Genomic DNA, 25,601 nt, shown 5'->3' with positions numbered 1-25,601 from the left:
CATACCCACACACACACACACACACTCACTCCCCTCTATATCCCCTCATACGAAACCCTAGCCTTCCCTCTCCCCGACATGTGTCCCTTACAGTCCCACTTCTGCAGATACTCGTACATTTCCCTTACACACACACACACACACACACACACACACACACACACACCTTATCTATCTCCTACACACACATCAGTTCTCCCCCCTCTGGTCCCACAGACACACACACACACACACACACACACACACACACACACACACTTACACACACACACACACACACACACACACAAACACACACACACATCCACACACACACACAGACTCACACATCTTCACACATACAGACACTCCCATGCAATAACCTAATTACGAAGCACGTAGAAGGTGATTTTGTCATAAAGGCAGGTTTAGCCCGTACAGAGAGAGAGAGAGAGAGAGAGAGAGAGAGAGAGAGAGAGAGAGAGAGAGAGAGAGATGGAAACATCCAGTAATACCTGAGTGTGAGGGAGACTTAAGTTATGCTGCCAACATTACCTGTGTCTGGGGACGCTGGTTTAAGAGGCAGGAGGAGGGAGGGAGGCGGCGGAGGGAGGAAGGAGGTGGACTGGATCCATCCTGTAGGACGAGTTATGGACCGGGGGAAGAAGAGGGAAAGGGAAAAAAAAAAAAATGGGGAGGGTGTTGGCTTGCTTTTCACATCCAGTGAATTAGAAAGACACACCATCCAGAGTTACTGCTAATTGCATGGCTTTGATTACCTCATTAAGAGAGTACTTTAAAACAATATTAGGTTTTCTTGCAGGTCAAGAGAATGTGGGTGGGTGAGGGGAGGTGAGACGAATCTATCTGTCGTTCGTTCATGAAAGATAAAAGTAGATATAAGACGAGATAAACATGTTCTTGCTTTAGGATATTCTGTATACTTGAGGTGCTATTAAGCTCAGAGGAGAGAAGGGGCTCATTAATTGTTCACAGACTGATACACAAACAAATGACTGCTTGAGAGTGGCTGTGGGCGGAGGTGTCCTCTCTTCGTCCGTTTCTGGCGCTACCTCGCTCTCGCGGGAAACGACGATCAACTACGACAAAAAGACTATGTAGTTCCATGAATTTATGTGTTATGTATTCATTCATTCGTAATTACCCTAAGGGCTCTTTCCAGGTGATCCTGCAACTCCACTGTAACCCGACTTTATGCCTGTCTTTCTCTCTCATCATATAAGAAAGCTATATATACCCATCTTATATGATCATTTCTCTCATCATATATATAAGAAAGCTACATATACCCATCTCATATAGTCATTTCTCTCATCATATATATAAGAAAGCTTTATATACCCATCTAATATAATCATTTCTCTCATCATATAATTTATATGAAAGCTATATGTACCCGTTTCATATAACCATCTCTCACCTCACTCCACTTCCACTGGTCCCTCTTGAGTGTGGGGCCTCAAACCCCAACAGAGATAGTGTTCCTCACATCCTTCGAAAGCCATCTTAGATCACCAACGTTGGTTCCTTCCTCCCACAGTGGTGGAGCAGTATTGGGAGGTGCAGGTGTACAACCAGTACGTCTTGGAGGGCAACACGGCTGTCCTGCAGTGCAAGGTGCCTCCCTTCGTGAAGGACTTCGTCACCATCACCTCCTGGACGCAGGCCCACACCAACTACTACCCCTCCCAGAACGCTGGTCAGTACCTCCTCAGTATGATCCCAGGCAAAATGGAATGCAAACCATTTTACTGTCGAAATTGCTTGTTATCAGTTGTTAAGAAGGTAGTTGTTTAGGAAGACTATCGTTGGATGGTCGTAAATTCAGTGGTATTCTATTACAGAGGGTCATTATGGTGTTAAGGGGTAATATAGATGAGTTTTACTTCCGTCTCCACATTGTTCAGTACGAGAAGGAGATGAGCCATGGAGGGAACAGGGCCAAAGACGACTCCCGTCTAATAACAACCCCAGACAAGGGCTTAAAGGCAGCCATAAGGAGCAAGGCAGGAAGTGCCGTCGCAAAACACAGAAAAAGAACCTAAAAAAAACTATGTTCAAAGGACACAAATTAAGCTCTGCTTAAGGACGAAAAAAGACGTGTACGTTGGAGGTAATTACACTGTAGGCTCGGGCGATGACAGTAATGTTTCATGGATACGTCATAAGCGAATCATTATTTAGCACCAACCATGCATGTGCCTCTGTATCTTCACAGCCCACTGGGTTGATCCACACACCTGGCAGGTTAGGTTACGTTAGATTAGGTTAGGTTAACTGTCCTCCGTTTACGTCATGTCGTACGGGGCAAATGCTTCGTCTTTACGTTCGGGGGAAGTGGTCAAGGAACCACATGTCCACAGACACACTTCTCCTCGTCTGCTGTAATGGTAAAACGTTGGCAATATAAGAGAAGGATTAGACTACTGGAGATAGATAGATGCCGCCTGATAGATCTAGATATCAAGTTAATATTTCCAGTAAATTCAGAAGATGCCCTGATGTGCTGTCGTTATGTTCCCTCATGGATCATAATTCTTTGGTTTTAGAGATAAACTTCCACCTTATGTTCCATGAAAACTCTCTCCTCTGTGCCAGGTAAGACAGGGCAAAGAAAAAAGAAATCTTCCATCGACGCAGAGGGACGTAAAGTCAGCCAGTCTCTGGCCATCATACCCAAAAGAAAAAAAAATCTGTTTTCATTTGAGTATAAGAGATTAGTGTAGATTACCCCAGGGCGTTGGTATGAAGGTACTTGTGTTATATTCCATTCACTTGCGTCAGCCGGAAAACGAGTACGAAAAAAATAAGACCTTCTAAAGTTGTCTTCTCCCATTGGACGTGTGTCCTCCCACTAGACGTATGTCCTCCCATTGGACGTGTGTCCTCCCACAAGACGTGTGTCCTCCCACTGGACGTGTGTCCTCCCACAAGACGTGTGTCCTCCCACTGGACGTGTGTCCTCCCACTAGACATGTCTCCTCCCACTAGACATGTCTCCTCCCACTGGATGTGTGTCCTCCCACTAGACATGTGTCCTCCCATTGGACGTGTGTGTCCTCCCACTAGACATGTCTCCTCCCACTAGACATGTGTCCTCCCATTGGACGTGTCTCCTCCCAGTGGACGTGTGTGTCCTCCCACTAGACATGTCTCCTCCCGCTAGACATGTCTCCTCCCACTGGATGTGTGTCCTCCCACTAGACATGTCTCCTCCCGGTCGTTTTATCCCATCAATTGGGGTTTAAGAGACAGAGGAGGACAGCCTCCTGAGCGGCGGTCGGCCAAGCGACACTGCTCAGAGGGACGCTCATCCGAGCTTGAAATGGGCGTCAGAGTGGTCGCGTCACTGGCCAACCGCGGGGCTGGAGGAGGTCAGGAGGTCGGTGGAACCAGCGCTGTCGAAGCCACCACCTCCTTCCCCTCCTCCTCCTCCTCCTTCTCCTCCTCCTCTCCTCCTCCTGCATCCCACTACCTCTTAGGGATTTCTCCTGGTAATACCCTTAATCCCTTCCCCCTCCCAAGTAACCACGGCAGGGGCGACAGTAGAATCCTCGTCGCTCCTCCCTCGCTGGGTCCGACAGATCCTATGGGAGTCTCCGGATTGGTTAGGTTATAGCGTTAAATTTACCTTTTCATCCGTTTTCTTTTATTTTTCGTGAAAGATACCTTTTGGCCGGACACCAGCTGGTTAAGGTGGTGTGTGTGTCAGGGAAAGTATGTTTGTGTGTGTGTGTGTGTGTGTGTGTGTGTGAGCCACACTACCCAGCTGTCAGGGGTCCATTCTGAGGCTCGAGAGAAATTCGGTAATTCTTTCTTCCCTTTTTCTCTTTTTTTTCCAGGCAAGGAGAAGATAAGGTCATTAGGTCACCTGCTTTGTTCTTAAGGAGAGCATACGGGTGAGGGAGGGAGAGAGAGAGAGAGAGAGAGGGGAGAGAGAGAGAGATGGGGAGGGAGGGAAGGTGTGTGTGTGGGTGTGTGTGTACACCATCAGGCATGGCCTCAGACACCGGGTTGGGGGGGGGACCGTAAATCATATGTTTCCTCCCATCCATTACCAGAGACTCATGAAGAGGCGCCGCCCAGCCCTCCAGGGACCCACATAATGGCCACTGCTCTCTCTCTCTCTCTCTCTCTCTCTCTCTCTCTCTCTCTCTCTCTCTCTCTCTCTCTCTCTCTCTCTCTCTCACACACACACACATACAACCCATTACTCAAATCCTCTCCGAGAGATGGTGGTGGCGGAGGAGATGGAGGAGGGGTCCAGACTTGAACAAAAGAGATAAATGTAAATGTTATAAAAAAAAAATTGTCCTCTCTCTCTCTCTCTCTCTCTCTCTCTCTCTCTCTCTCTCTCTCTCTCTCTCTCTCTCTCTCTCTCTCTCTAAGGCTCTAAAATATCCTGTTTCCGATAACCCTAAATTTAAGGTATTTAGGAATTGTCTTCTTTTCATGTCCACAGAGCCACTGATGATGAACAGACAGACAGACAGACATAGTCTCTGTATGTCGGTGTAATGACGTGTGTCTGACGCGAAGGATCAGATATATATTGCCAGATTTCCAGCAGTTATTATTTACGTTCGAAAAAAATATATATATATATTGGGAAGGATCACAATTTTGCGCGTGATCAAGATATTCCTATGAGTCCACGGGGAAAATGAAGCACGAAAAATTCCCAAGTGCACTTTCGTGTACTAATCACATCATCAGAAGCTAGAACGCCATTTGGACAATCACATGTTTACCAAATGGCGTCCTAGCTTCGTCTCCTCGATGTATATCAACTGACTGTTATATTTCTCTCTTGTATCTCCCTTGATGATGTGATTATTACACGAAAGTGCACTTGGGAACTTTTCGTGTTTCATTTTCCCCGTGGACTCATAGGAATATATATATATATACATATATATATATATATATATATATATATATATATATATATATATATATATATATATATATATATATAAAAGCCAGCATGATAAAAGGATTTCTTTTGTATTTCACATTCACACTTTTTCTTTTTTGGTCGCACTGAGTCAAAAATTGCAAATGATATTAAACAACGTTTGATAATCATATCTAATGGTTGTGAAAGTCATGTGTATTCATAATGTAAACGTATTCACTGCCATGTACTTAATGTTTATCTACTTTATGATGATTCTAAGTAACTAAATATCTAACTTACGGTTTTATTGATAAATCGCTTTATATAACTACTAATCTATCGACTTATTGCTTTAAGTACACTATTAAAAGTGTGTCACAAACTTACTATCAAAAGTGTGTCACAAACTTACTGTCAAAAGTGTGTCACAAACTTACTGTCAAAAGTGTGTCACAAACTTACTGTCAAAAGTGTGTCACAAACTTACTGTCAAAAGTGTGTCACAAACTTACTGTCAAAAGTGTGTCACAAACTTACTGTCAAAAGTGTGTCACAAACTTACTGTCAAAAGTGTGTCACAAACTTACTGTCAAAAGTGTGTCACAAACTTACTGTCAAAAGTGTGTCACAAACTTACTGTCAAAAGTGTGTCACAAACTTACTGTCGTCAAAAGTGTGTCACAAACTTACTGTCAAAAGTGTGTCACAAACTTACTGTCAAAAGTGTGTCACAAACTTACTGTCAAAAGTGTGTCACAAACTTACTGTCGTCAAAAGTGTGTCACAAACTTACTGTCAAAAGTGTGTCACAAACTTACTGTCAAAAGTGTGTCACAAACTTACTGTCAAAAGTGTGTCACAAACTTACTGTCGTCAAAAGTGTGTCACAAACTTACTGTCAAAAGTGTGTCACAAACTTACTGTCAAAAGTGTGTCACAAACTTACTGTCAAAAGTGTGTCACAAACTTACTGTCAAAAGTGTGTCATAAACTTACTTACAAAAGTGTGTCACAAACTTACTGTCAAAAGTGTGTCACAAACTTACTGTCAAAAGTGTGTCACAAACTTACTGTCAAAAGTGTGTCACAAACTTACTGTCAAACGTGTGTCACAAACTTACTGTCGTCAAAAGTGTGTCACAAACTTACATAAGTTTCATTCCCACATACCTTGTTGTGTTTGTGTGTGAGATTCGTGTGCCTTACTTATTTCTCTTCCCACCTGTCATCCCCCCTTGCAGACAGCCGCATCCAGATGGTGTCTACCGGGCAGCTGGTGGTCAGGGATGTTCACTCTTCCGACTCACAGCTGGCGTTCCGCTGTAGGGCAGTTCACACGCTCACGGGCGCCACACACGAGTCCGCCAACTCTGCTCGGATCTACGTCACTGGTGAGTAACGTAGTGATGTTACAACCATTTGTCTTTACCTTCAACGTTATATTTATGTAACGCTTCCATGTACGTATGTATGTTATGGCGACCATGTACGTATGTAAGTTATGGCGACCATGTACGTATGTAAGTTATGGCGACCATGTACGTATGTAAGTTATGGCTTCCATGTACGTATGTAAGTTATGGCTTCCATGTACGTATGTAAGTTATGGCTTCCATGTACGTATGTAAGTTATGGCTACAATATACGTATGTAAGTTATGGCTTCCATGTACGTATGTAAGTTATGGCTACCATGTACGTATGTAAGTTATGGCTACCATGTACGTATGTAAGTTATGGCTTCCATGTACGTATGTAAGTTATGGCGACCATGTACGTATGTAAGTTATGGCTACTATGTACGTATGTAAGGTATGGCTACCATGTACGTATGTAAGTTATGGCTTCCATGTACGTATGTAAGTTATGGCTTCCATGTACGTATGTAAGTTATGGCTTCCATATACGTATGTAAGTTATGGCTACCATGTACGTATGTAAGTTATGGCTACCATGTACGTATGTAAGTTAGGGCTACCATGTACGTATGTAAGCTATGGCTACCATGTGTATGTAGACTAAGACTGATGTGTCTGTGGTCGTGTGTGTGTGTGTGTGTGTGTGTGTGTGTGTGTACGAAGCATAGTCACTGCTCGCTGTTACCCCTCGCTATACATAGCAAAAATGTTCGCCGGTTCCCCGTGGACTGCTGTGTGGCGGGGTGGCGATGGGAATGGATGAAGGCAGCAAGTATGAATATGTACATGTGTATATATGTATATGTCTGTGTATGTATATGTATATATACGTTGAAATGTATTGGTATGTATCTGTGCGTGTGTGTGAGCGTTTATGTATAGACATGCGTATATGGGTGGGCTGGGCCATTCTTTCGTCTGTTTCCTTGCGCTACCTCGCTGACGCGGGAAATGGCAAATATATATGGAAAAAAAGATATCTATATATATACATATAATATGAAAAACTTTATAAACTCATCTTTTGTATTATCTTACGTGTCGTAAATGAATTTGAAAAACTTAACATTAAAGAAAAACTTAACCATAACATTAAAGAAAAACTTAACCATAATATTAAAGAAAAACAAAAATAGGAATTCTCAGATTTGGTTCAGGGTTGCTGAGGGACGAGGGAAAATTTTCCAGGACCTTTTTTTTTTGAGTGAATGCACCATCGTCGGAAGCGAGAGTTCCCATTTTTCTTCATACGTTTCAGTGTTTTTCTTAGAAATAAGGATATCCCCTCCACCCTCCCCACCCCAACCCCCCGCAGTGTACGAAATACAATGGACATCCGGGTAATTATTTCGCTGAAAACGCGTCCTCCCTTACCCTTCACTAGGGGGGGAGAGTAGGTACTCTCACTTTTTAGCTGGGAGAGTAGGTGCTCCTCCTCTCTACTTGGGAGAGTAGGTGCTCCTCCCTACCTCTGAGCTGAGAGAAAAGGCACTGTTGTCCTTCATGTGGGAGAGCAGATGTCTTTTATGTGGGAGAGTAGATGTCTTTTATGTGGGAGAGTAGATGTCTTTTATGTGGGAGAGTAGATGTCTTGTATATAGGAAAGTAGATGTCTTTTATGTAGGAGAGTAGATGTCTTTTATGTGGGAGAGTAGATATCTTTTATGTGGGAGAGTAGATGTCTTTTATGTGGGAGAGTAGATGTCTTTTATATAGGAAAGTAGATGTCTTTTATGTAGGAGAGTAGAATAGTAGATGTCCTTTATGTGTGGGAGTAAGTGTGACATTTTCTGAAACAAGACAGATCCTCCTGGAGGCTGGCTACAGGAACCAGTGGGATCCTCAGAGCCTCCCACTCCTTCTTCAGGAGAGGCATTGGGTTGAAGGACACCGCTGCGGTGTGGCAGTAGACGTGGGGCGGTGGTGGGGCCTCGAAGGGCAAGAGAGTTAGAGGGGACACCGTCGCTTCGGAGAGGAGGTAGTGGGACGCTGCGGGTTGTGAGGACATGGGATTAATTGAGCACAGTTCCTTCCTCCCTTCCCTACCACTGTGGCGAAATTGTGTCCAGACTGACTGCCCCAGACGTGAGGTGGAGGGAATGGGACGGGAGACGATTCAGCTTTCCCTTTCCCTCTTATATATAGGAGGGTTCATTTCCGGAGAGTTCCCTCCCCTCCGCCCCACTAGACATGAACCGGGGGCAGGGATGTTCAGCCCTCCCTCCCTTCCCTCCTCCTCCAAGGACGGGATCTCCCCACACATGGTCAAAGGGTTTGTCACTCCTCCCTCTAACCCCCTAATATAGTGGCTGTTCTCCCTCCAGACATGAGAGGTGGGGTGTTTCAGCCCTAACCCCTCCTCCTCATACTGAAGCTTGATCTTCCCCCTGACATGAATGACCAGGGGGTGGTTCAGCTCTCCTTTTCCCCTTATACAGGGGTGAGAACTCCCCCAGACAAGACTAGAGGATTGATTGGCCTTCCTATTACCCCTTATACAAGGGTGGGGTCTGTCTCAAGTCATGACTAGGGGTTGGTTCAGCCCTCCCATTTCTTCCCTTACACCCAGAAGGGGGTCTCCATCGATATAAACAGTGCATGGTTCATCCCTTCTCCCTTATATAGGGAAGAAGTCTCCCTTAAACACCGATAGAAGGGCAGCTCTGCCCTCCCTCCATCCTCATACAGGTTCAGGGGTCTCTCTTCCTCCAGATAAACATGGGGGCTGGTTCAGCCTTCCTTCTCCACCCGAGGTGGTTCAACCTCTCCTCCCCCCTTATACAAGGACGAGATCTCAGTTCGTCCTCCGGCTGTGCGTGGGGAAGCCTAGTCCCCTCTCCCCCCAACATATCTATCACCCGTTCCCCTCATATAAGTTTGTCCATCAATCCCCTTACTCGAGCTCCCTCCCTTCCTCTCCCTCCGGCTACCTGAGGTAATGGGTCTCTGTGGCACCGTGCAGCAGACCAGAGTTACGGACCTTCCAGAGACCACACTGTCAGATAAACTGTTCGTTTTGTCCGTTGGATGATAACAGACACCATCTGTTGTCGACATATGATAATCGAACATCGACCAGTAAACGCAGTATGACACTTGTTTATGGAATGCGAATTGTGTTTGAGGGCGTAGGTCGTACTGTCGTGCTCAAGAATCGTGCCGTTGTGCTCATAGATTGTCACGTAGTGCTCGAGGGTTGTACCGTCGTGCTCGAGGGATGTACCGTCGTGCTCAACAGGTGTACCGTCGTGTTTAAGGGTTGTGCGTTTATGCTCAAGAGTTGTATCGTCGTGCTGAAGAGCCGTACCGTCTTGCTGAAGGGCCGTACCGTCTTGATGAAGGGCCGTACCGTCGTCCTCAAGGGCCGTACCTTCGCGCTCAAGGGTCGTACCGTCGTGCTCAAGGGTCGTACCGTCGTGCGCAAGGGTAGTACCGTCGTGCTCAAGGGTCGTACCGTCGTGCTCAAACGCCGTACCTCCGTGCTCAAGGGCCGTACCGTACTTCATGCCCTACTGATTTTTTTTTCAAGTCATCAATTTCTCGGCACTCTAGCTAGTTAATCTTGCATAATGGCTAGCAATAAAATGGCCACATGAAAACCGAGTCAAAAAATTAACAGCAGACTCCATTGTCCATAAATCGGATTGAAGCTCCTCCCACGTAAACCACCCATCCATCCCGCCCCATAAAAGAAAAAAAAGAAAAATCTAAGCCAGGAAACTTCGACGTGCCCTGTGGGACGATGGGTAGAGCTTTACCCTTCTCATATACCAAGTTAGGTGAAGAACATTCTGGCCAGGAGTGGCCTTCCACCACACCCCTTTACATGAAGACCCTACTACCCATAGAGGTTCCCTTGAAGTGCCCCCCAAAGCGGAGGGCTGGCTGGAAACCCCACGACCAGAGGAGGTCAGATGAATATAACAGTCACAGAGAAGTGCACGTAAAAGTTACTCCTGGTGGGTGTGTGTGTGTGGGGAGGGAGGGAACTCCACCAGAGGGTAGGAGCTGGGTCTTACGTCAAGGTGACTGGTGGCCCATTTGCGGTAAAGGAATGGCCTCGAAGGTTTCGAAGCCAGGTATCTGGCTGAGGTGTCGTTTCAACATGTGACACTCGTCGGTCGTCTTGGAAATGTTCAAATCCCCCGAAGAAACACGTCATACCCCCTAAAAATGACTATGGCTATAAGGACCTAGATACACCGACGTGGATGGGTAGTCTCTTCTCTTCCCTGCCCTTAGAATTTCGACCTGACGGAGCTAAGGAGTTGTGGAATGTGCATTGAAGCCCAAGACACAAAAGAGGATCTCGAAGTATGAGCATAAATTTCGTGGTGCGGGAGATTGATTAGGGTAATATTTTTCGTCCCTCTTTATCCCCCTCCCTCCATCACTCCCGTCTCTGGTCTTAGGCTCAGGCGTGCGTGCGTGTGTGTGTGTGTGTGTGTGTGTGTGTGTGTGTGTGTGTGTGTGTAAGGGTCCAGATTCCCTTCTCATGCTCCAGCCCTGCTCATTTATTCCTCACACAAGCGATAAAAGATTCAACACTTACGAAGCTGCTCGTGAATAATCGCAGAACTTATCAACATTCGCTCTCCCAAACTTTTTTAACTTTTCGGGAAATCCATTTAACTTCCCTCGGTACAGCCCTTGCGTTTAACTCTTTAAACTCACATCTTTATCAAGACAGCTTCAATTTTTCACACTCACAGGGAGAACGGATACCTCCCTCCCTCCCCCTTCTCAAATTTTTCCCCTCCCTCTCAGTTTTGAAGTGTATCGCTTATACTTCATATTCCTCTTCTCCTCCAGACTCTCTCTGAGGATTTCTTTCTGAAGCTTTTGTGAGCTTGAGTACCTTCCCACACACAGCTCAAGCTTTACCTTCCCTTAATCTGTTAATGCTTTGACGTCCCCAGAATGGCGAGGGTCCTCCCCTGCGCTATCCATTTCTCTCCTGCAACCAGAGAGAGAGAGAGAGAGAGAGAGAGATTAACATCATCAATCTCCTTTCTTTCATTATCTCTCTCTCTCTCTCTCTCTCTCTCTCTCTCTCTCTCTCTCTTTCTCTTTCTCTCTTTCTCTCTCTCATCGTCCACCACCATCAGGAGACGAGGCCTCCCTTCCTCCACGAGAAACACTTAACTCTGTCCACGTCTCTCGTCTCATCAATAATTCCCACGTCCACTCCACCCCCTCACCCATACTAGCTACAGTTTTCTCCTTCTCATTCTTCTCTTTCTTCTCATTATCTTCATCAAGAGAGCAATTGAGTCTCATTCTTCCCCTCCCTCCCTCATATTTTATGTATGCCTTTCAAGAGGTCATTGTAGGAAGGGGTTTTATCAGGCAGGTCCTTAGAATGTGTCCTTTATCCTCGTGGATGACCCTAATACCTTTGTTACCTGGAGTTCTGTCCGGACCCCAGGCTAAGGTGAGGTTCCCCTTGGCCCAGACTGCATTGGTGTTTCTTCTTCCTTTCTCCTTCACGAGTTCGAATCCTAGGCGAGGCTATCGGCCCACAGCTATCCCCAGTTGTTCATCCTCACCATCGGGGCTGACAGATAAACGAGTAGCTGGCTTAGGCTGGTGTGTGTGTGTGTGTGTGTGTGTGTGTGTGTGTGTGTGTGCTTACAAATTGCTTTACTAGGATGCCAAAAGTGGATACACTCAGATGATGGTAGGGATAAAAGCCAGGGCGCAAGGTTCGCCACAGCATCGCTTGTTACCTGGCCATGCATTACTGGCTTTAAGGGGGAAAAAATGGAAAAAAGAAAGAGAGAAAAGTAAACGTTTTGAGACAGGCATGTAAAGCTGAGTCAACACAGCCGGGGCTTAACAAGGTACTTTAAGTTGACACTATTTTCCCCTCCGGCATCGGAGGGATAGATAATGCCATAACACATATATTTTGCACCATTAACCAATAGATGGCAATGCCATAACACATGTATTTTGTACCATTAACCAATAGATGGTAATGCCATAACACATATATTTTGTACCATTAACCAATAGATGGTAATACCATAATACATATATTTTGTACCATTAACCAATAGATGGTAATGCCATAACACATATATTTTGTACCATTAACCAATAGATGGTAATGGCGCTCCTGCCATTTTCGTCTGTGGGGGTAAATAGTTATGGTCTATAGAACACCACTTTCCCCTCTCCGTCTTCTTGCACTTGATTCCTTCAACGTAAACTTGGGACGAGGTCTTCGTCTTAACCTAACGCACGGTCGTGCTTCCAGAGGCCCAGAAGGAATCCGCCGTGCGTGTGATGGCGGGCAAGACTCCCTTATTACTCAAGAGGAGGAAGACCTATAATGACTTCTTTCCCTCCCTCAAAAAAAAGGAAGAGTTACAAACTTCCTGTTCTGAGAATTTTTTGAGGTGTAGCGTTGGGTTACAGAGAGAGAGAGAGAGAGAGAGAGAGAGAGAGAGAGAGAGAGAGAGAGAGGAGGAGGAGGAGAGAGAGTAGGAGGAGAGGGAAGAAAAAGAGGAGGAGGAGGTGGAGGTCAAGGGGGGTTGGGGGAAGATGTTCAATCGAGAGAGTGCGATTGAAAAACTTTTCGGGGGTCGGACGCTTCCCGGTAGTGAGCGAAGGGGTGAGTGTCGGGACGGGGGAGAGAGAGAGAGAGAGAGAGAGAGAGAGAGAGAGAGAGAGAGAGAGAGAGAGAGAGAGACAGGAAGGGCCGTGGAGTGGAGGTTGAGGGAGCAGGGCTGTTAGTAGATTGAAAAGGTCAAGAAAAGGAGTGACAGATGGATGGATGGAAGGAAGGGTGAGTGATGTTCGTGGTGTGTGTGAAACTAGGGTGTGGGGGTGAGGAGAAACGTAGGAGAGGGAAAGGAGGGAGAAGGAGAGTGTTGATTAGATGAACCACAACAGATGGCAAGAGGGAGGGAATGGTAACATGTTGGCACTCGAAGTGGAATTAGTGAGGAGCTTCATACTGGAGTGGCTGAGTGTACTGTCACGAAGTGGGTCATTAATATGTCATATAGTGAGATTAGAACTCGTCCTCTGCAAGTCTAATGATGATTCTTACTGTCATGGAAACGAAGTTGAGGAAAATGCCTCTATGGTAAAGGCATCAAACATACACAACATTACCCTCACACACACACACACACACACACACACACACACACACACACACACACACACACACACACACAGTGACCTGTCTTCCCTTACTCAGCATTGCCCCCAAAACGTAAGACTTCCCTTTTCGTCACACACACACACACACACACACACACACACACACACACACACACACACACAGTGACTCCTCTTCTCATGCTCCTTAATGCACCCAAGACATTAGACGCCCTTTCCCCTCACCCATGGTTCCATCCACTGCCACGTTAGACCCCCCCTCACCCATGGTTCCATCCACTGCCACATTAGACCCCCCTCAACCATGGTTCCATCCACTGCCACGTTAGACCCCCCTCAACCATGGTTCCATCCACTGCCACATTAGACCCCCCTCAACCATGGTTCCACCCACTGACACATTAGACCCCTCCCTCACCCATGGTTCCATCCACTGCCACATTAGACCCGCCCCCTCACCCATGGTTCCACCCACTGCCACATTAGACCCCTCCCTCACCCATGGTTCCATCCACTGCCACATTAGACCCCTCCCTCACCCATGGTTCCACCCACAGTCATGTCTACTCCCGAGGATGTAACATTGAGGTATATGTTCGTTGTGTGACTGTTGCTTGAGCGTTACGAGGAGAGGATAGTTACACTCTTGATGTCTCGTCTCTTAACCATGTGTATACACACACACACACACACAACGGCTTAGGCTACGTTGATTGCCCTGTTCAGGTTTCGAACCCTGGCCTGTTAAACTGGTGGTTATGACAACCATCGTGTGTGTGTGTGTGTGTGTGTGTGAGAGAGAGAGAGAGAGAGAGAGAGAGAGAGAGAGAGAGAGAAAGAGAGAGAGAGAGAGAGAGAGAGAGAGAGAGAGAGAGAGAGAATACCTGTTTATAGTTGTCTATGTGTACAGTATGGGGCGGGAGATTTGTACTCATGGAGCCACATCTCTTAGCCTTTCTTTGCTTTCAAACACCTTGAGCTACTGCATTCTCTCTGAATTCCCAGTGCCATCACGCAGTATACTTCATTCATCCATTCCTCCATCTTTCATGTTGTTTACACTGTCACCCATCCTCATAACTGTATATTTACCTTAGATGATTTTTCCTTAAGTAAATATCAAGTTTGAAGTTTGTTTAGGTCTCTCTTGTAGGTTGATGCAATCCTCTTCGCTTTATCCCTCCTCCCTCCCTCTCCTTTCCCGCCCACGGCATCATCCGCAAACACGTTCAGATAAGAGGCCAGCTCTTCTGAAATGTTCTCTGCACAGCCAAAAAAAAAATCACCACTGTGCAAAAATTGTTTCCCGCAAAGTTCTTCCAGCTACTTCTCTCTCCTGAACCAGATATTACCACTGGATCGAAAGTATTCCCAAAAGTAGTAACTGCAGTGTTATTACTACTGCTAAATGAAGGTTATCCTTCGTGGAATCAGATGATAAATGAGTGTTTGTTCTTCCCAAGACAAAAGTTGGAGCTCAAAGTTTAGGAAGCCTACCACTTCGAGCACATAGTGTTCCACTGGACGAAAACTACAGTGAAAGACAAAAAGAAGAAGGAAAAAAAAAGTCCTGGACAAAATGCAGAAGAAATGAAGAAAAAAAGAACTTATCCAAGATTAAGGAGTAAATACCTCTGGACAAGTAAAGAAAATGGAAATCCTCCTGCAGAAGGAGCGACCATTGTACTTCAGGAGTTGCCCTCCTTCAGCTGGGCCATCGACCTATATCACTCACACGGCACATCATCCCCTCCTCCTCCTCCTCATGAACCATCCATCCTGAGGCTACGCTCCTCTCTCTCTCTCCCCTCACTCACTCACTCACTCTTCCAGCACATCACTCAGCTACAAAGTTACCTGCACTAACTCAATAATAACTTATTGGTCTGAGCTTGGGGGGGCAGTAAGGGGCAGACCCCTGGCCAGAGGCATGGCCATAGCACGAGACGATCCTTGTGTTTCTCTCTCTCTCTCTCTCTCTCTCTCTCTCTCTCTCTCTCTCTCTCTCTCTCTCTCTCTCTCTCTCTCTCTATCTATCTATCTATCTATCTATCTATCTATCTATCTATCTATATATCTATCTATTTCTATCTATCTGTCTGTCTCTTTATCTGTCTGTCTGTGTCTGTCTATCTATCTATCTTTCTATCTATCCACCTATCCATCCATCTATCTGTCTATCCATCTATATATCTAACTATGTATCTGTCTATCTTTTCGAGGGAACTATATTACAGTGACTTTTTTTTTCCCTCTCTTCCCACCCTGACTAACTGTATGCTTTACAACTCCTCCTCCTGGTATAACTTGGGCTCCGTATTGTGTAGCACAGATCCCTCACTCATAACTAATACATAACTAATACATTACTAATAGAACTGATTTTGTTAGGGCAGGGAGTAGGTCTTATTCTAATGGCCATTGTATTTGCTATGACGTTAATGCTTACACTTATTTCAAGTCCTTCTGTTTCAGTTCATTAAACAAAAATTTCCACTTTAATTTCGTTTCATAGAAAAGAAAATTTTCCCCACTTTAATTTCGTTATACAACTTATTTCTCATATTGCTCATCAGGGAAATGGAATAGAAATTGTATGTAAGTGTTGTAAATGAGTCAATACTCCAGTTTTTTTTTTTTAATCATCAAAAATTTTATACATTATACTTAATGATAAACTAACATTTAATTCCTCTAATTTCCTCTGAGTTCACAGTGCAACAGTTATTTCATAATTCTAATACCTCTTGATTCATTCTCAATGACATTCACTGTGGACTTCTACACGTATAATCTCATACCCAAGACTACGTCTATAGTGAAAGACTTGAGTTGTATAGCTTCCTCTATACCGTAACGCATTCACGCCCGGGGTACACCTCATAGGTTCGAATCCTGGTTTCGTCAGTCGGTCCACAGTCAACCAGGCTGTTCATCCCCCACTTACGGGTGGCGTGGTAAATTGAGTATCTGGCTTAGGCTAAGGTATATATATATATATATATATATATATATATATATATATATATATATATATATATATATATATATATAGCGTTTAAGGGATGGCCTTGATTAAGGCATCAGTTGCCAGTACAACCTCAGCTCATAAAAAAAACCACCATTTTGGCTATTCATTCGCCGCATCCTCAAACGCAAACAGAGTCCGGTAACACCTATGTATATGTATATCATCTTCCCATCTGAACTCCCTGAGAAACGAACAGGTAACAGGAATATTAAGATCCGCGTAGCCACAAAATCCTTTCTTAATTGGACTTTCATCCATGCCACTAATGGTACACTTCAGGTTTTACGTAATTTGTTAATTATCTGCGAGACGCAGTAATTATGCAAGGTTTATGAGGTATACCTGATTATATATACATACGTAAACAGCATCAACATCGTAAGATTACGTAGACTTATTTGAACAGGTTAGCTGTATGTCTTAGGACATAGCTTGTCTATGTCTTAGGTCCCGGGTTCGATCCTGGCTGTTGGAGGATTGTATGTACGATATATATATATATATATATATATATATATATATATATATATATATATATATATATATATATGTTGGAAAGGATCACAATTTTGCGCGTGATCAAGATATTCCTACGAGTCCACGGGGAAAATGGAACACGAAAAGTTCCCAAGTGCACTTTCGTGTAATAATCACATCATCAGGGGAGACACAAGAGAGAATATAACCGTCAGTTGATATACATCGAAGAGACGAAGCTAGGACGCCATTTGGTAAACATGTGATTGTCCAAAACATACAACTTTGGACAATCACATGTTTACCAAATGGCGTCCTAGCTTCGTCTCTTCGATGTAATCTGACTGTTATATTTCTCTCTTGTGTCTCCCCTGATGATGTGATTATTACACGAAAGTGCACTTGGGAACTTTTCGTGTTCCATTTTCCCCGTGGACTCATAGGAATATATATATATATATATACTTATAATCCCTGGGGGACAGGGGAGAAGCAATACTGCCCACGTATTTCCTACGTGTCGTAGCAGGCGATTAGGTGAGAAATGTCCCTCGAAGAGTCAGTCATTTGTTCTTGACGCTGCCTTACCCACGCAGGAAATGGCGAGCACATATATATGTGTGCGTGTGTGTGTGTGTAAGTGTGTGTGTGTGTGTGTGTGTGTGTGTGTGTGTATAAATTCACAGCTGCATATCATATTTTTCTCGGTTATAACAATACATTTGCTACTGACGAGTCCAAAAAAAATAAAAAATGGCACATGAAAGCGTTTATCTAAGTTACTCCGAGATAGCATTTTTACAATGGAGAATAACTTCACGGGAATTTACATCAAGTTAGATTTACACCACGGGCCATCTGTTTGATAATTTCCTTCGCTTCATCCATCATTAATCTAATTAAGGCTGTCGCAGGTAACTTGTAATATCAGTTAATTCATCAGTGCGTAATTAAGTTCTACACATGCCTTACTAACCATCAGTTATACCAAATTGCCATTAATTAGCATAATTAGATTGGATGATTCCATTACTGGGTTATGGCGTTTGTGAAGAGGAACGTGAGGGGGGGGGGGGGGACACGTTCTCAGCAGCGAGAACATGTAACCCTTCGAGAATAATTATTTTCGAGGATGATAGATTGATAAACTCTTTAGCATAATTAATGACCAATTTTCAGGCAATATCTCTGCATCGCATGTCCGCCTCCAGCTAGACGGATGCTCGAAAATGTCAGAGAAACGTCAGATGGGGATTAAAGTCTCCCCACGTAGTGCAGGTCGGCTCTAAGGGAGAAAAACACACACCCTGTGCGAATGTTTCACTGAAAACCGACCCCCGATGGTCCGCGGCTGGGCCGCTCTCTGTGGTGCCGAACTGGTAACTCGGGGACGAGGGATCTCTGTCGATAGGAGGGGATGGGGATGGTGGGGGGATGATTGGCGACAAGCGTGGTGTGGTGTAGCAGCAGCAGCAGCTTTTTCCAAGGTTGTCATCTTTGAGGTCCACACGATGGTCGGAGAGAGAGAGAGAGAGAGAGAGAGAGAGAGAGAGAGAGAGAGAGAGAGAGAGAGAGAGAGAGAGAGCGGCGGAAGGAGCAGTGCGAGCAGCACCAATGGATAGAGAGGGTAAGAGGCGTGATAGGGACTGAGGATAGATAGTCTTCCATACCCCCCTACCTCCTCCTCTTCTTTTCACCCTCTCCCCACAGTAACCACGGCTAATTAGTGTGGATATAGGGAGGAAGACCAGGTGGAGGTGGAGAGAGAGAGAGAGGGAGAGGCTCCGTTTTCCCACCCCACGCGTGAGGCCAAGGGGAGGAGGGGAGCAGCACTGCGTGGGTTGGAGGGCACTGCGTGGGTTGGAGGGCACTGCGAGGGTTGGAGGGCACTGCGAGGGTTGGAGGGCACTGCGTGGGTTGGAGGGCACCACATGGTCAGAAACACTCAAATACCGTGGGAGAGCGGGTGGCGCCCCGGAGGCTCTCTCTGGTCAGTGCTTGGGGCGCTCTGCCACACGTTGTTCACTTTATTGTTGCCTTCTTCACCCGCTCGATGATTTCAAGTTGGTCGCACGTGCATGATTTTCAGACTTTGCGCACCTTGTTTGCACAAAGGGAGGGGAGGGAGGGTTGTTTGGTGTTAGTTAACGGTGGAGTGGGGAGGGGGTGGTAAATAAGGGGGAGGGGTAACTTGAGTATCCAGGCTGTTGCCCCGAGCGCCAGGCACGTGTGTTTGTGTGTGTGTGTGTGTGTATGTGTGTGTGTGTGTGTGTGTGTGTTTGTGTTTGTATTTTTCACTCGTTTTGCCCCTTCACTTAACCTTTTATGTATATGTACCGTGTCTTTACTTCTTAGTACACACACACACACACACACGCACACACACACACACACACACACACACACACACACACACACACAGACACACACACACACACACACACACACACACACACACACACACACACACACACGAGTCTTGCCTGTATACACCGACTCTCGTATCTTCTCTCATTTCTAAAACTGCCTTTTGACAAGTTCAACGTGTCAAAGTAGCATGTGGACACGCCTCTCTTCTTTTAGTCTCCCTCTCAGCCTTGTTCGAAACATTGTCCTCTACCAACTCAAAGACCATCACGGACTTGCAGGTGGTAATCTCCCCCCCCCCCCTCTCCCTCCTCTCTCTCTCTCTCTCTCTCTCTCTCTCTCTCTCTCTCTCTCTCTCTCTCTCTCTCTCTCTCTCTCTCTCTCTCCCTCCAGCTTCCCTCATTGGCGTATTGGTCCATCTCTCTCTGTTATCTTGGGCCTCTGTCCTCCTAATCATCTTGAATCTTACCTACATTCTCCTTTTTCCCATCGTCGCGCTATCTTCCCCTGGGCGAGTCTTGTGTCCTTAAGTCCCTTTTCCAGTCGCGCGCCTTCCCTTGACAATCCAGTCTCTGACTGTGTATACACACGGCCTCGTCTATGGCTTTATATAAGATACTTCGCTCGGCCTGTCTGACCTAACACCAAAGGACGTGTGTTCCCCTTCACTCACCTCTGGGGCGTTGTTTTCTCTCAGCCCCGGAGTTCAACATCTTTGGTCTTTACTTCCTCTTTCCCTCCAGTGTTCATTGTTCTTTGAAGACAGGGCTGATTGCCTTCCTGTTCTACCCTCCTCTGCCCTTCTCCTGGGAGACCCCATATTTAAGTATACCCATATTAAGAGCATCATCCATCATCTTTTTTTTTTGGTTACCTTTTGCTCCGTTGCTCCAACGCTGTGTTACCCAGTTCGTCCACCTCCCCTTCAGTGTTCTGTAGCGTTTTTCACCGTCCTTGGCAATGTTTCTTTCAAGTTCTTCCGTTACTTGTAGAACAGGTCATGTTGGGGAGTAAAATCAGCAGTGATCTCTCAAAGTTTGTGTGTGTGTGTGTGTGTGTGTGTGTGTGTGTGTGTGTGTGTGTGTGTGTGTGTGCCCAGCTTAGGTCATGTGCACATTAATCGACGAATGCCAGAGGGCTGGATGTGAGTAAACCGCCTGCCCGTACCAGGATTCGAACGCGGGGTGGATGAGATTCACTGATACTTGTGAGCCGCTACACACAAATATGATCTTTCTCCATAGTTTTGGAACAACTTTCTGAGCTTCTTTTCTCACCGTAGGGACAAGGTATAGACATTGTCATGCCAGACGTAGAGGGATAAACTCAAGAACCATAACTTTCGAATCCTTCATCACCTTCTTCTATTGCCCCTCCATAAGGACTTAGAAGGATAAACTCCATTAAACACAACTTTCGAATCCTTTATTACCCTCTTCTCTTGTCTCTCCATAAGGACTTAGAAGGATAAACTCCATGAACCACAACTTTCGAATCCTTCATCACCTTTCCCTATTGCCCCACCATAAGGACTTAGAAGGATAGACTCCATTAAACACAACTATCCTTCATCACCCTCTCTTCTCTTGTCCCTCCGTAAGGCCTTGAAAAAGAGCACTGACATGACGCACTGATGGACATTATGAGCCTTGAGACTGACCCTCGACATACACTTGGTGAAGCAGCTTCACAAGCCTGACACTGTGAACCGATGAGGTGTTCATGAGACGTGAGGTGGAGTGGGGTGCGAACCCTGGTCTCTCTAGTGCTTGAGGGAGAATCATCCCTATTGTGAGCCACGGAATGAGCACATCACAGTGGGTGTATCTCCTGTATGTTACCTCCTCCGTGAACCTTAAACTGAAGCGTTGTTGAGCTGGTTACCGAAGCTGGTTCGTTTCATATGTTTCGACTCATTTGTAATCCAGCCTTGAGATGAGGCTTAGACTGTGACGAGATAAGAACCACCAATTATCATCATGTATTATCAGGTTGTTCCTTAAATCAGGTTTAGATTAGGTTTATTAACTGATGGAGAATCGAAGAGTGTTTTGTATGGGGTCCAGCACACATTTCCAGCTGGTTTTATAGATACCCCTACAACGTTTTCTGTGGGAGACAGGATAAGAAAAAAAGGGGGAAACTGTATCGAAATTACATTAAAAAAAAAAAGGAGAAAGAAAGATCAGCGTAGGGTATGTCCCACGTCATGCGGACGGGGTTTGTCGTAAGGGAAGGGAAAAACCAAAGATGATGGTCTTGTGCAATTTTGTAGAAAGCCTTTGGATGGGCGATACCAGTGTACCCAATATATATATATATATATATACATTCCAAGCGACCTCGTTCCCCTGCACCATACCGACGGGTGGGTTAGTGGTGGAGGGGGGGTTATAACTCTCTCTCTCTCTCTCTCTCTCTCTCTCTCTCTCTCTCTCTCTCTCTCTCTCTCGTAGTATCCTGCTGCCCTTTGTATGCCTCATCCGCCATGGGGTCTTTAGCTCCCGTGAACAACCACTGGTCCTAGTATGTCCAACTCTTGGACCCATTTTCTGTAAATCTTCTGACCGTTGGTTTTCTTTCTTAAACATGATCCAAATAGTTAGTTTCATATTTTCTTGCAAGATTCTCGTTCTTACGAGTGTTGCCTGAATCTTCCGTTATGTTATTTACTTTCGACTCAAACATCATTTCTTCTATATAAATTCGTACATATTCCCCTTTCATGCCTCTGTTATTACCTTCTGTTCTCAGCCTTGCGAAGGAGTAGCGCTCATGTGTCTCAGTTTCTGTTTGGATTTTTTTTCTCTTGAAGGTTTCTCCAGTTTCTGTTGAGTGTGATACAGGCGCTGGTGGTGGTTAGCTGTGATCCTAGGCCTGTATTGGTGCTCATTTGGACAAGCAAATCTAGGTGTAGGACAGAAGGAAGTGGGCGAGGTAAAGATGGGCGAGGGGTTAAAGGTGGACGGAGCATATGTGGGCGGTGGTGGTAGTGTGGGCGTGGTAAAACTGGGCGGGAATTAGGGGCGTGGGGTTCACAGTCCGCCCATCGACCACTTACCATCCTCTGGTGTTTATATATTATCCCATTTTCTTCAGATGTGATTCATAACACAGGCCACTTCTGTTTGCCCATTTGACCTTCCCTGACTCGCGTTTTCTTTTCCCTCCCAAATTAAAACGAGTAAAAAAAAGAATAACAAAAGGGAACTCTTGTCATGTGCTGTACTGATGCAAAAAAAAATTAATTAGCGTTTTTATTAAATGATTCTTTTAACTTCCCTTTTTTTCTATTTTTTTTTTTTGTGTCAAACATTTTTTGTTACATGATTTCGTTTTTAATTGATAGTGTCTTTGTTGATATTCACGTAAGTTTAAACTTTGTGCAAGTTTGTCATTCAAGAGGTTGAAAAGTTTGGGATCCGAGATGTCGAAAGATATTTACCCAAAAATTCAAATCTCAGGTAATGACCGAACGTCTAATTTGCATACACTGATTCTGATGCAAAAAGTAACATTTTTCTACCATGGTTAGTGACGTGTGCTGCTCCCAAAGCACGCCCTCAAGCGAAATTCATTCAACGCTTCCTTCTTCCCGTTATCTTAAAAAGAAAACGAGAGAGAGAGAGAGAGAGAGAGAGAGAGAGAGAGAGAGAGAGAGAGAGAGAGAAAACGAGCGAACGGACGGACTATGATGTGCAAGATATTTTATCATACCTAATTCCCTCCCTTGACAGCGGGATTCGAACCGCTACCATTTGCGTAGGAGTTGGGGGACACTAACCATTAGATACCTACCCTCTTCCACCCCCCACCCCCAGTATTTACCACTAGAGATGTATGAAGGTGAAGGTACACACACACACACACACAATTCGATTCTTTTTCTTTTAATGAATATCTTCACGTCCTCCAGGTTCCCAGACACATCCTTTTACGACGTGTGACACACACACACACTACACACACACACACACACACACACACACACACACACACACACACACACACACGGACCAAGACATGACACGCTTGACTGAGTCAAGTTCATGGCACACACCCACCTTCCCAGTGCATAAGACAAGGGGGTTGGAAACGCCTCCATCCCACCTATTGTATCCAGTGCCTCCCTTATACATATCATAAGCTTCACTTCTGGCCATCCCTGTGACCCGGGAGGGTTATATCCTTGTCTTGACCAACACCAGGTTAACTGAGGTGAAATGTGCTAGGGAGAAAATATATGTGACAATACATCACCAGGAAAGTCTTTTGGAATTTCAAATTATACGTGGGAGCCGGACGGAGCAGAAACACCATTTTTCGTTTTGTATTTTTTCATGAATTATGTATGTATGTATGTATGTATTCATGTATGTATATTTACTCATGTATGACATTACCTATTTGTCCTGTACAGACTGCTGGGGAGTGGGGAAGGTGGGCTACGTACGTGGTTGGAGGGGCGCCCCCTTCTCCTGAACTTTATCTATTATCATACATTTTTTTTGTTTTTAGATTTCTGTATTCCGTCAGCAACCACAGTTATAGAACTAAGTCTAATCTAGTCATTCCCTTATGATACAAAAAAACACAACTCCTTTACGTTTTTTTTCTAACATTTTTCTTTTTTGTTCAAATTTCATGTATGGTGTTTGGTTCTTGTGTCTTTGCATTTCTCGAAAGACTGTCCACTCGTGGCGTAATCAGACGGGACTCAGATCTTAAAGGTTGTCTTTAAATCACCCCTTACTCTTCTCTCTTCAATGGCAGAGTAGTGTATGACCTCCAACCCCCAATAACCTCATCTTTCTTCATCCTAGTACCATCTCTGACGCCCTCCTTCACATGACCATGTTGCTTGCGTCTATGGTATGGTAGCCACACGCGTTCTATCACCATCTCATGATATCCCATTCCCATCCATTCCTCCCTCCCTCCTGTAAGATACAGCCACCCACCCACCACTACCCTCCTCTCCTCCTCCTCCTCTTTACCCTCCCATGGACTCTTCCTCCCTCCGCCACTCCCTCCTACCCTTTCCCCGACAGCACCCCTGTCTCAAGACGAGTCACACACCATTACTGGTGTAGGGAGAGGAAAGAAGTTAAATGTCCCCCGACGTGACGACCTCCTGTGACTTGCTTTCCCGTTTTCTCTGAACGGATTCTCTCTCTCTCTCTCTCTCTCTCTCTCTCTCTCTCTCTCTCTCTCTCTCTATATATATATATATATATATATATATATATATATATATATATATATATATATATTATATCATTATATATTATACTTTGTCGCTGTCTCCCGCGTTAGCGAGGTAGCGCAAGGAAACAGACGAAAGAAATGGCCCAACCCACCCACAGACACATGTATATACATACACGTCCACACACACAGCACAGATACATACCTATACATCTCAACGTATACATATATATGCATACACAGACATATACATATATATATACACATGTACATAATTCATACTGTCTGCCCTTATTCATTCTCGTCGCCACCCCGCCACACATGAAATAGCAACCTCCTCCTCCCCCCCGCTTCTTTCACGCACTCTCTCTCTCTCTCTCTCTCTCTCTCTCTCTCTCTCTCTCTCTCTCTCTCTCTCTCTCTCTCTCTCTCTCTCTCTCTCGCCGACCCAGAGATGAATCGGGGATATTCGGCGATAAATTGAACCCGCCAGTTTCATCAAATTTATACACCCTCTGGGGGCACGCAGATACAGCCTTCCTCCTCTCCTATCTCACCCAACTTCTTCTCCTCCTCCTCCTTCAGCTTCCTCTTCTTCTTCTTCCCTTTCTTCTTCTCTATTCCTTCTTCTCCTCCTCCTTGAAAATTCTTCCTCTTCTTCTTCTTCAAATTATTTTTCTATACACACCTGCACCATACACAGTGCATCATACACACCTGCATCAACACAGTGCATCATACACACCTGCATCAACACAGTGCATCATACACACCTGCATCAACACAGTGCATCATACACACCTGCATCAACACAGTGCATCATACACACCTGCACCATACACAGTGCATCATACACACCTGCATCAACACAGTGCATCATACACACCTGCACCAACACAGTGCATCATACACACCTGCACCAACACAGTGCATCATACACACCTGCACCAACACAGTGCATCATACACACCTGCAGTAACACAAAGAATCAGAGACCTGACCTCTCTATGTACACAAATTGCTCCTCACTCCTTGAGTGCAACTGCCAGGTATTTTTAAGCTATACA

At 45.1% G+C, this 25,601-nt stretch overlaps 1 protein-coding gene across 1 annotated transcript in view; it reads left to right on the top strand.

The window, feature by feature from the left end:
• Positions 1 to 25,601, top strand: part of LOC139760035 (cell adhesion molecule Dscam1-like) — a 519,617-nt gene that overhangs the window by 488,397 nt on the left and 5,619 nt on the right. Inside the window, exons 4-5 of the mRNA XM_071682775.1 lie at positions 1,541 to 1,699; positions 6,142 to 6,291. Of these exons, the coding sequence (XP_071538876.1) occupies positions 1,541 to 1,699; positions 6,142 to 6,291 (309 nt within the window). The remainder of the gene's footprint in view (positions 1 to 1,540; positions 1,700 to 6,141; positions 6,292 to 25,601) is intronic.

The sequence above is a fragment of the Panulirus ornatus genome, chromosome 34, assembly GCF_036320965.1.
Source record: "Panulirus ornatus isolate Po-2019 chromosome 34, ASM3632096v1, whole genome shotgun sequence".
In the NCBI taxonomy this organism is placed as follows: Eukaryota; Metazoa; Arthropoda; class Malacostraca; order Decapoda; family Palinuridae; genus Panulirus; species Panulirus ornatus.
This window is presented reverse-complemented; position numbering and strand designations above follow the sequence as displayed.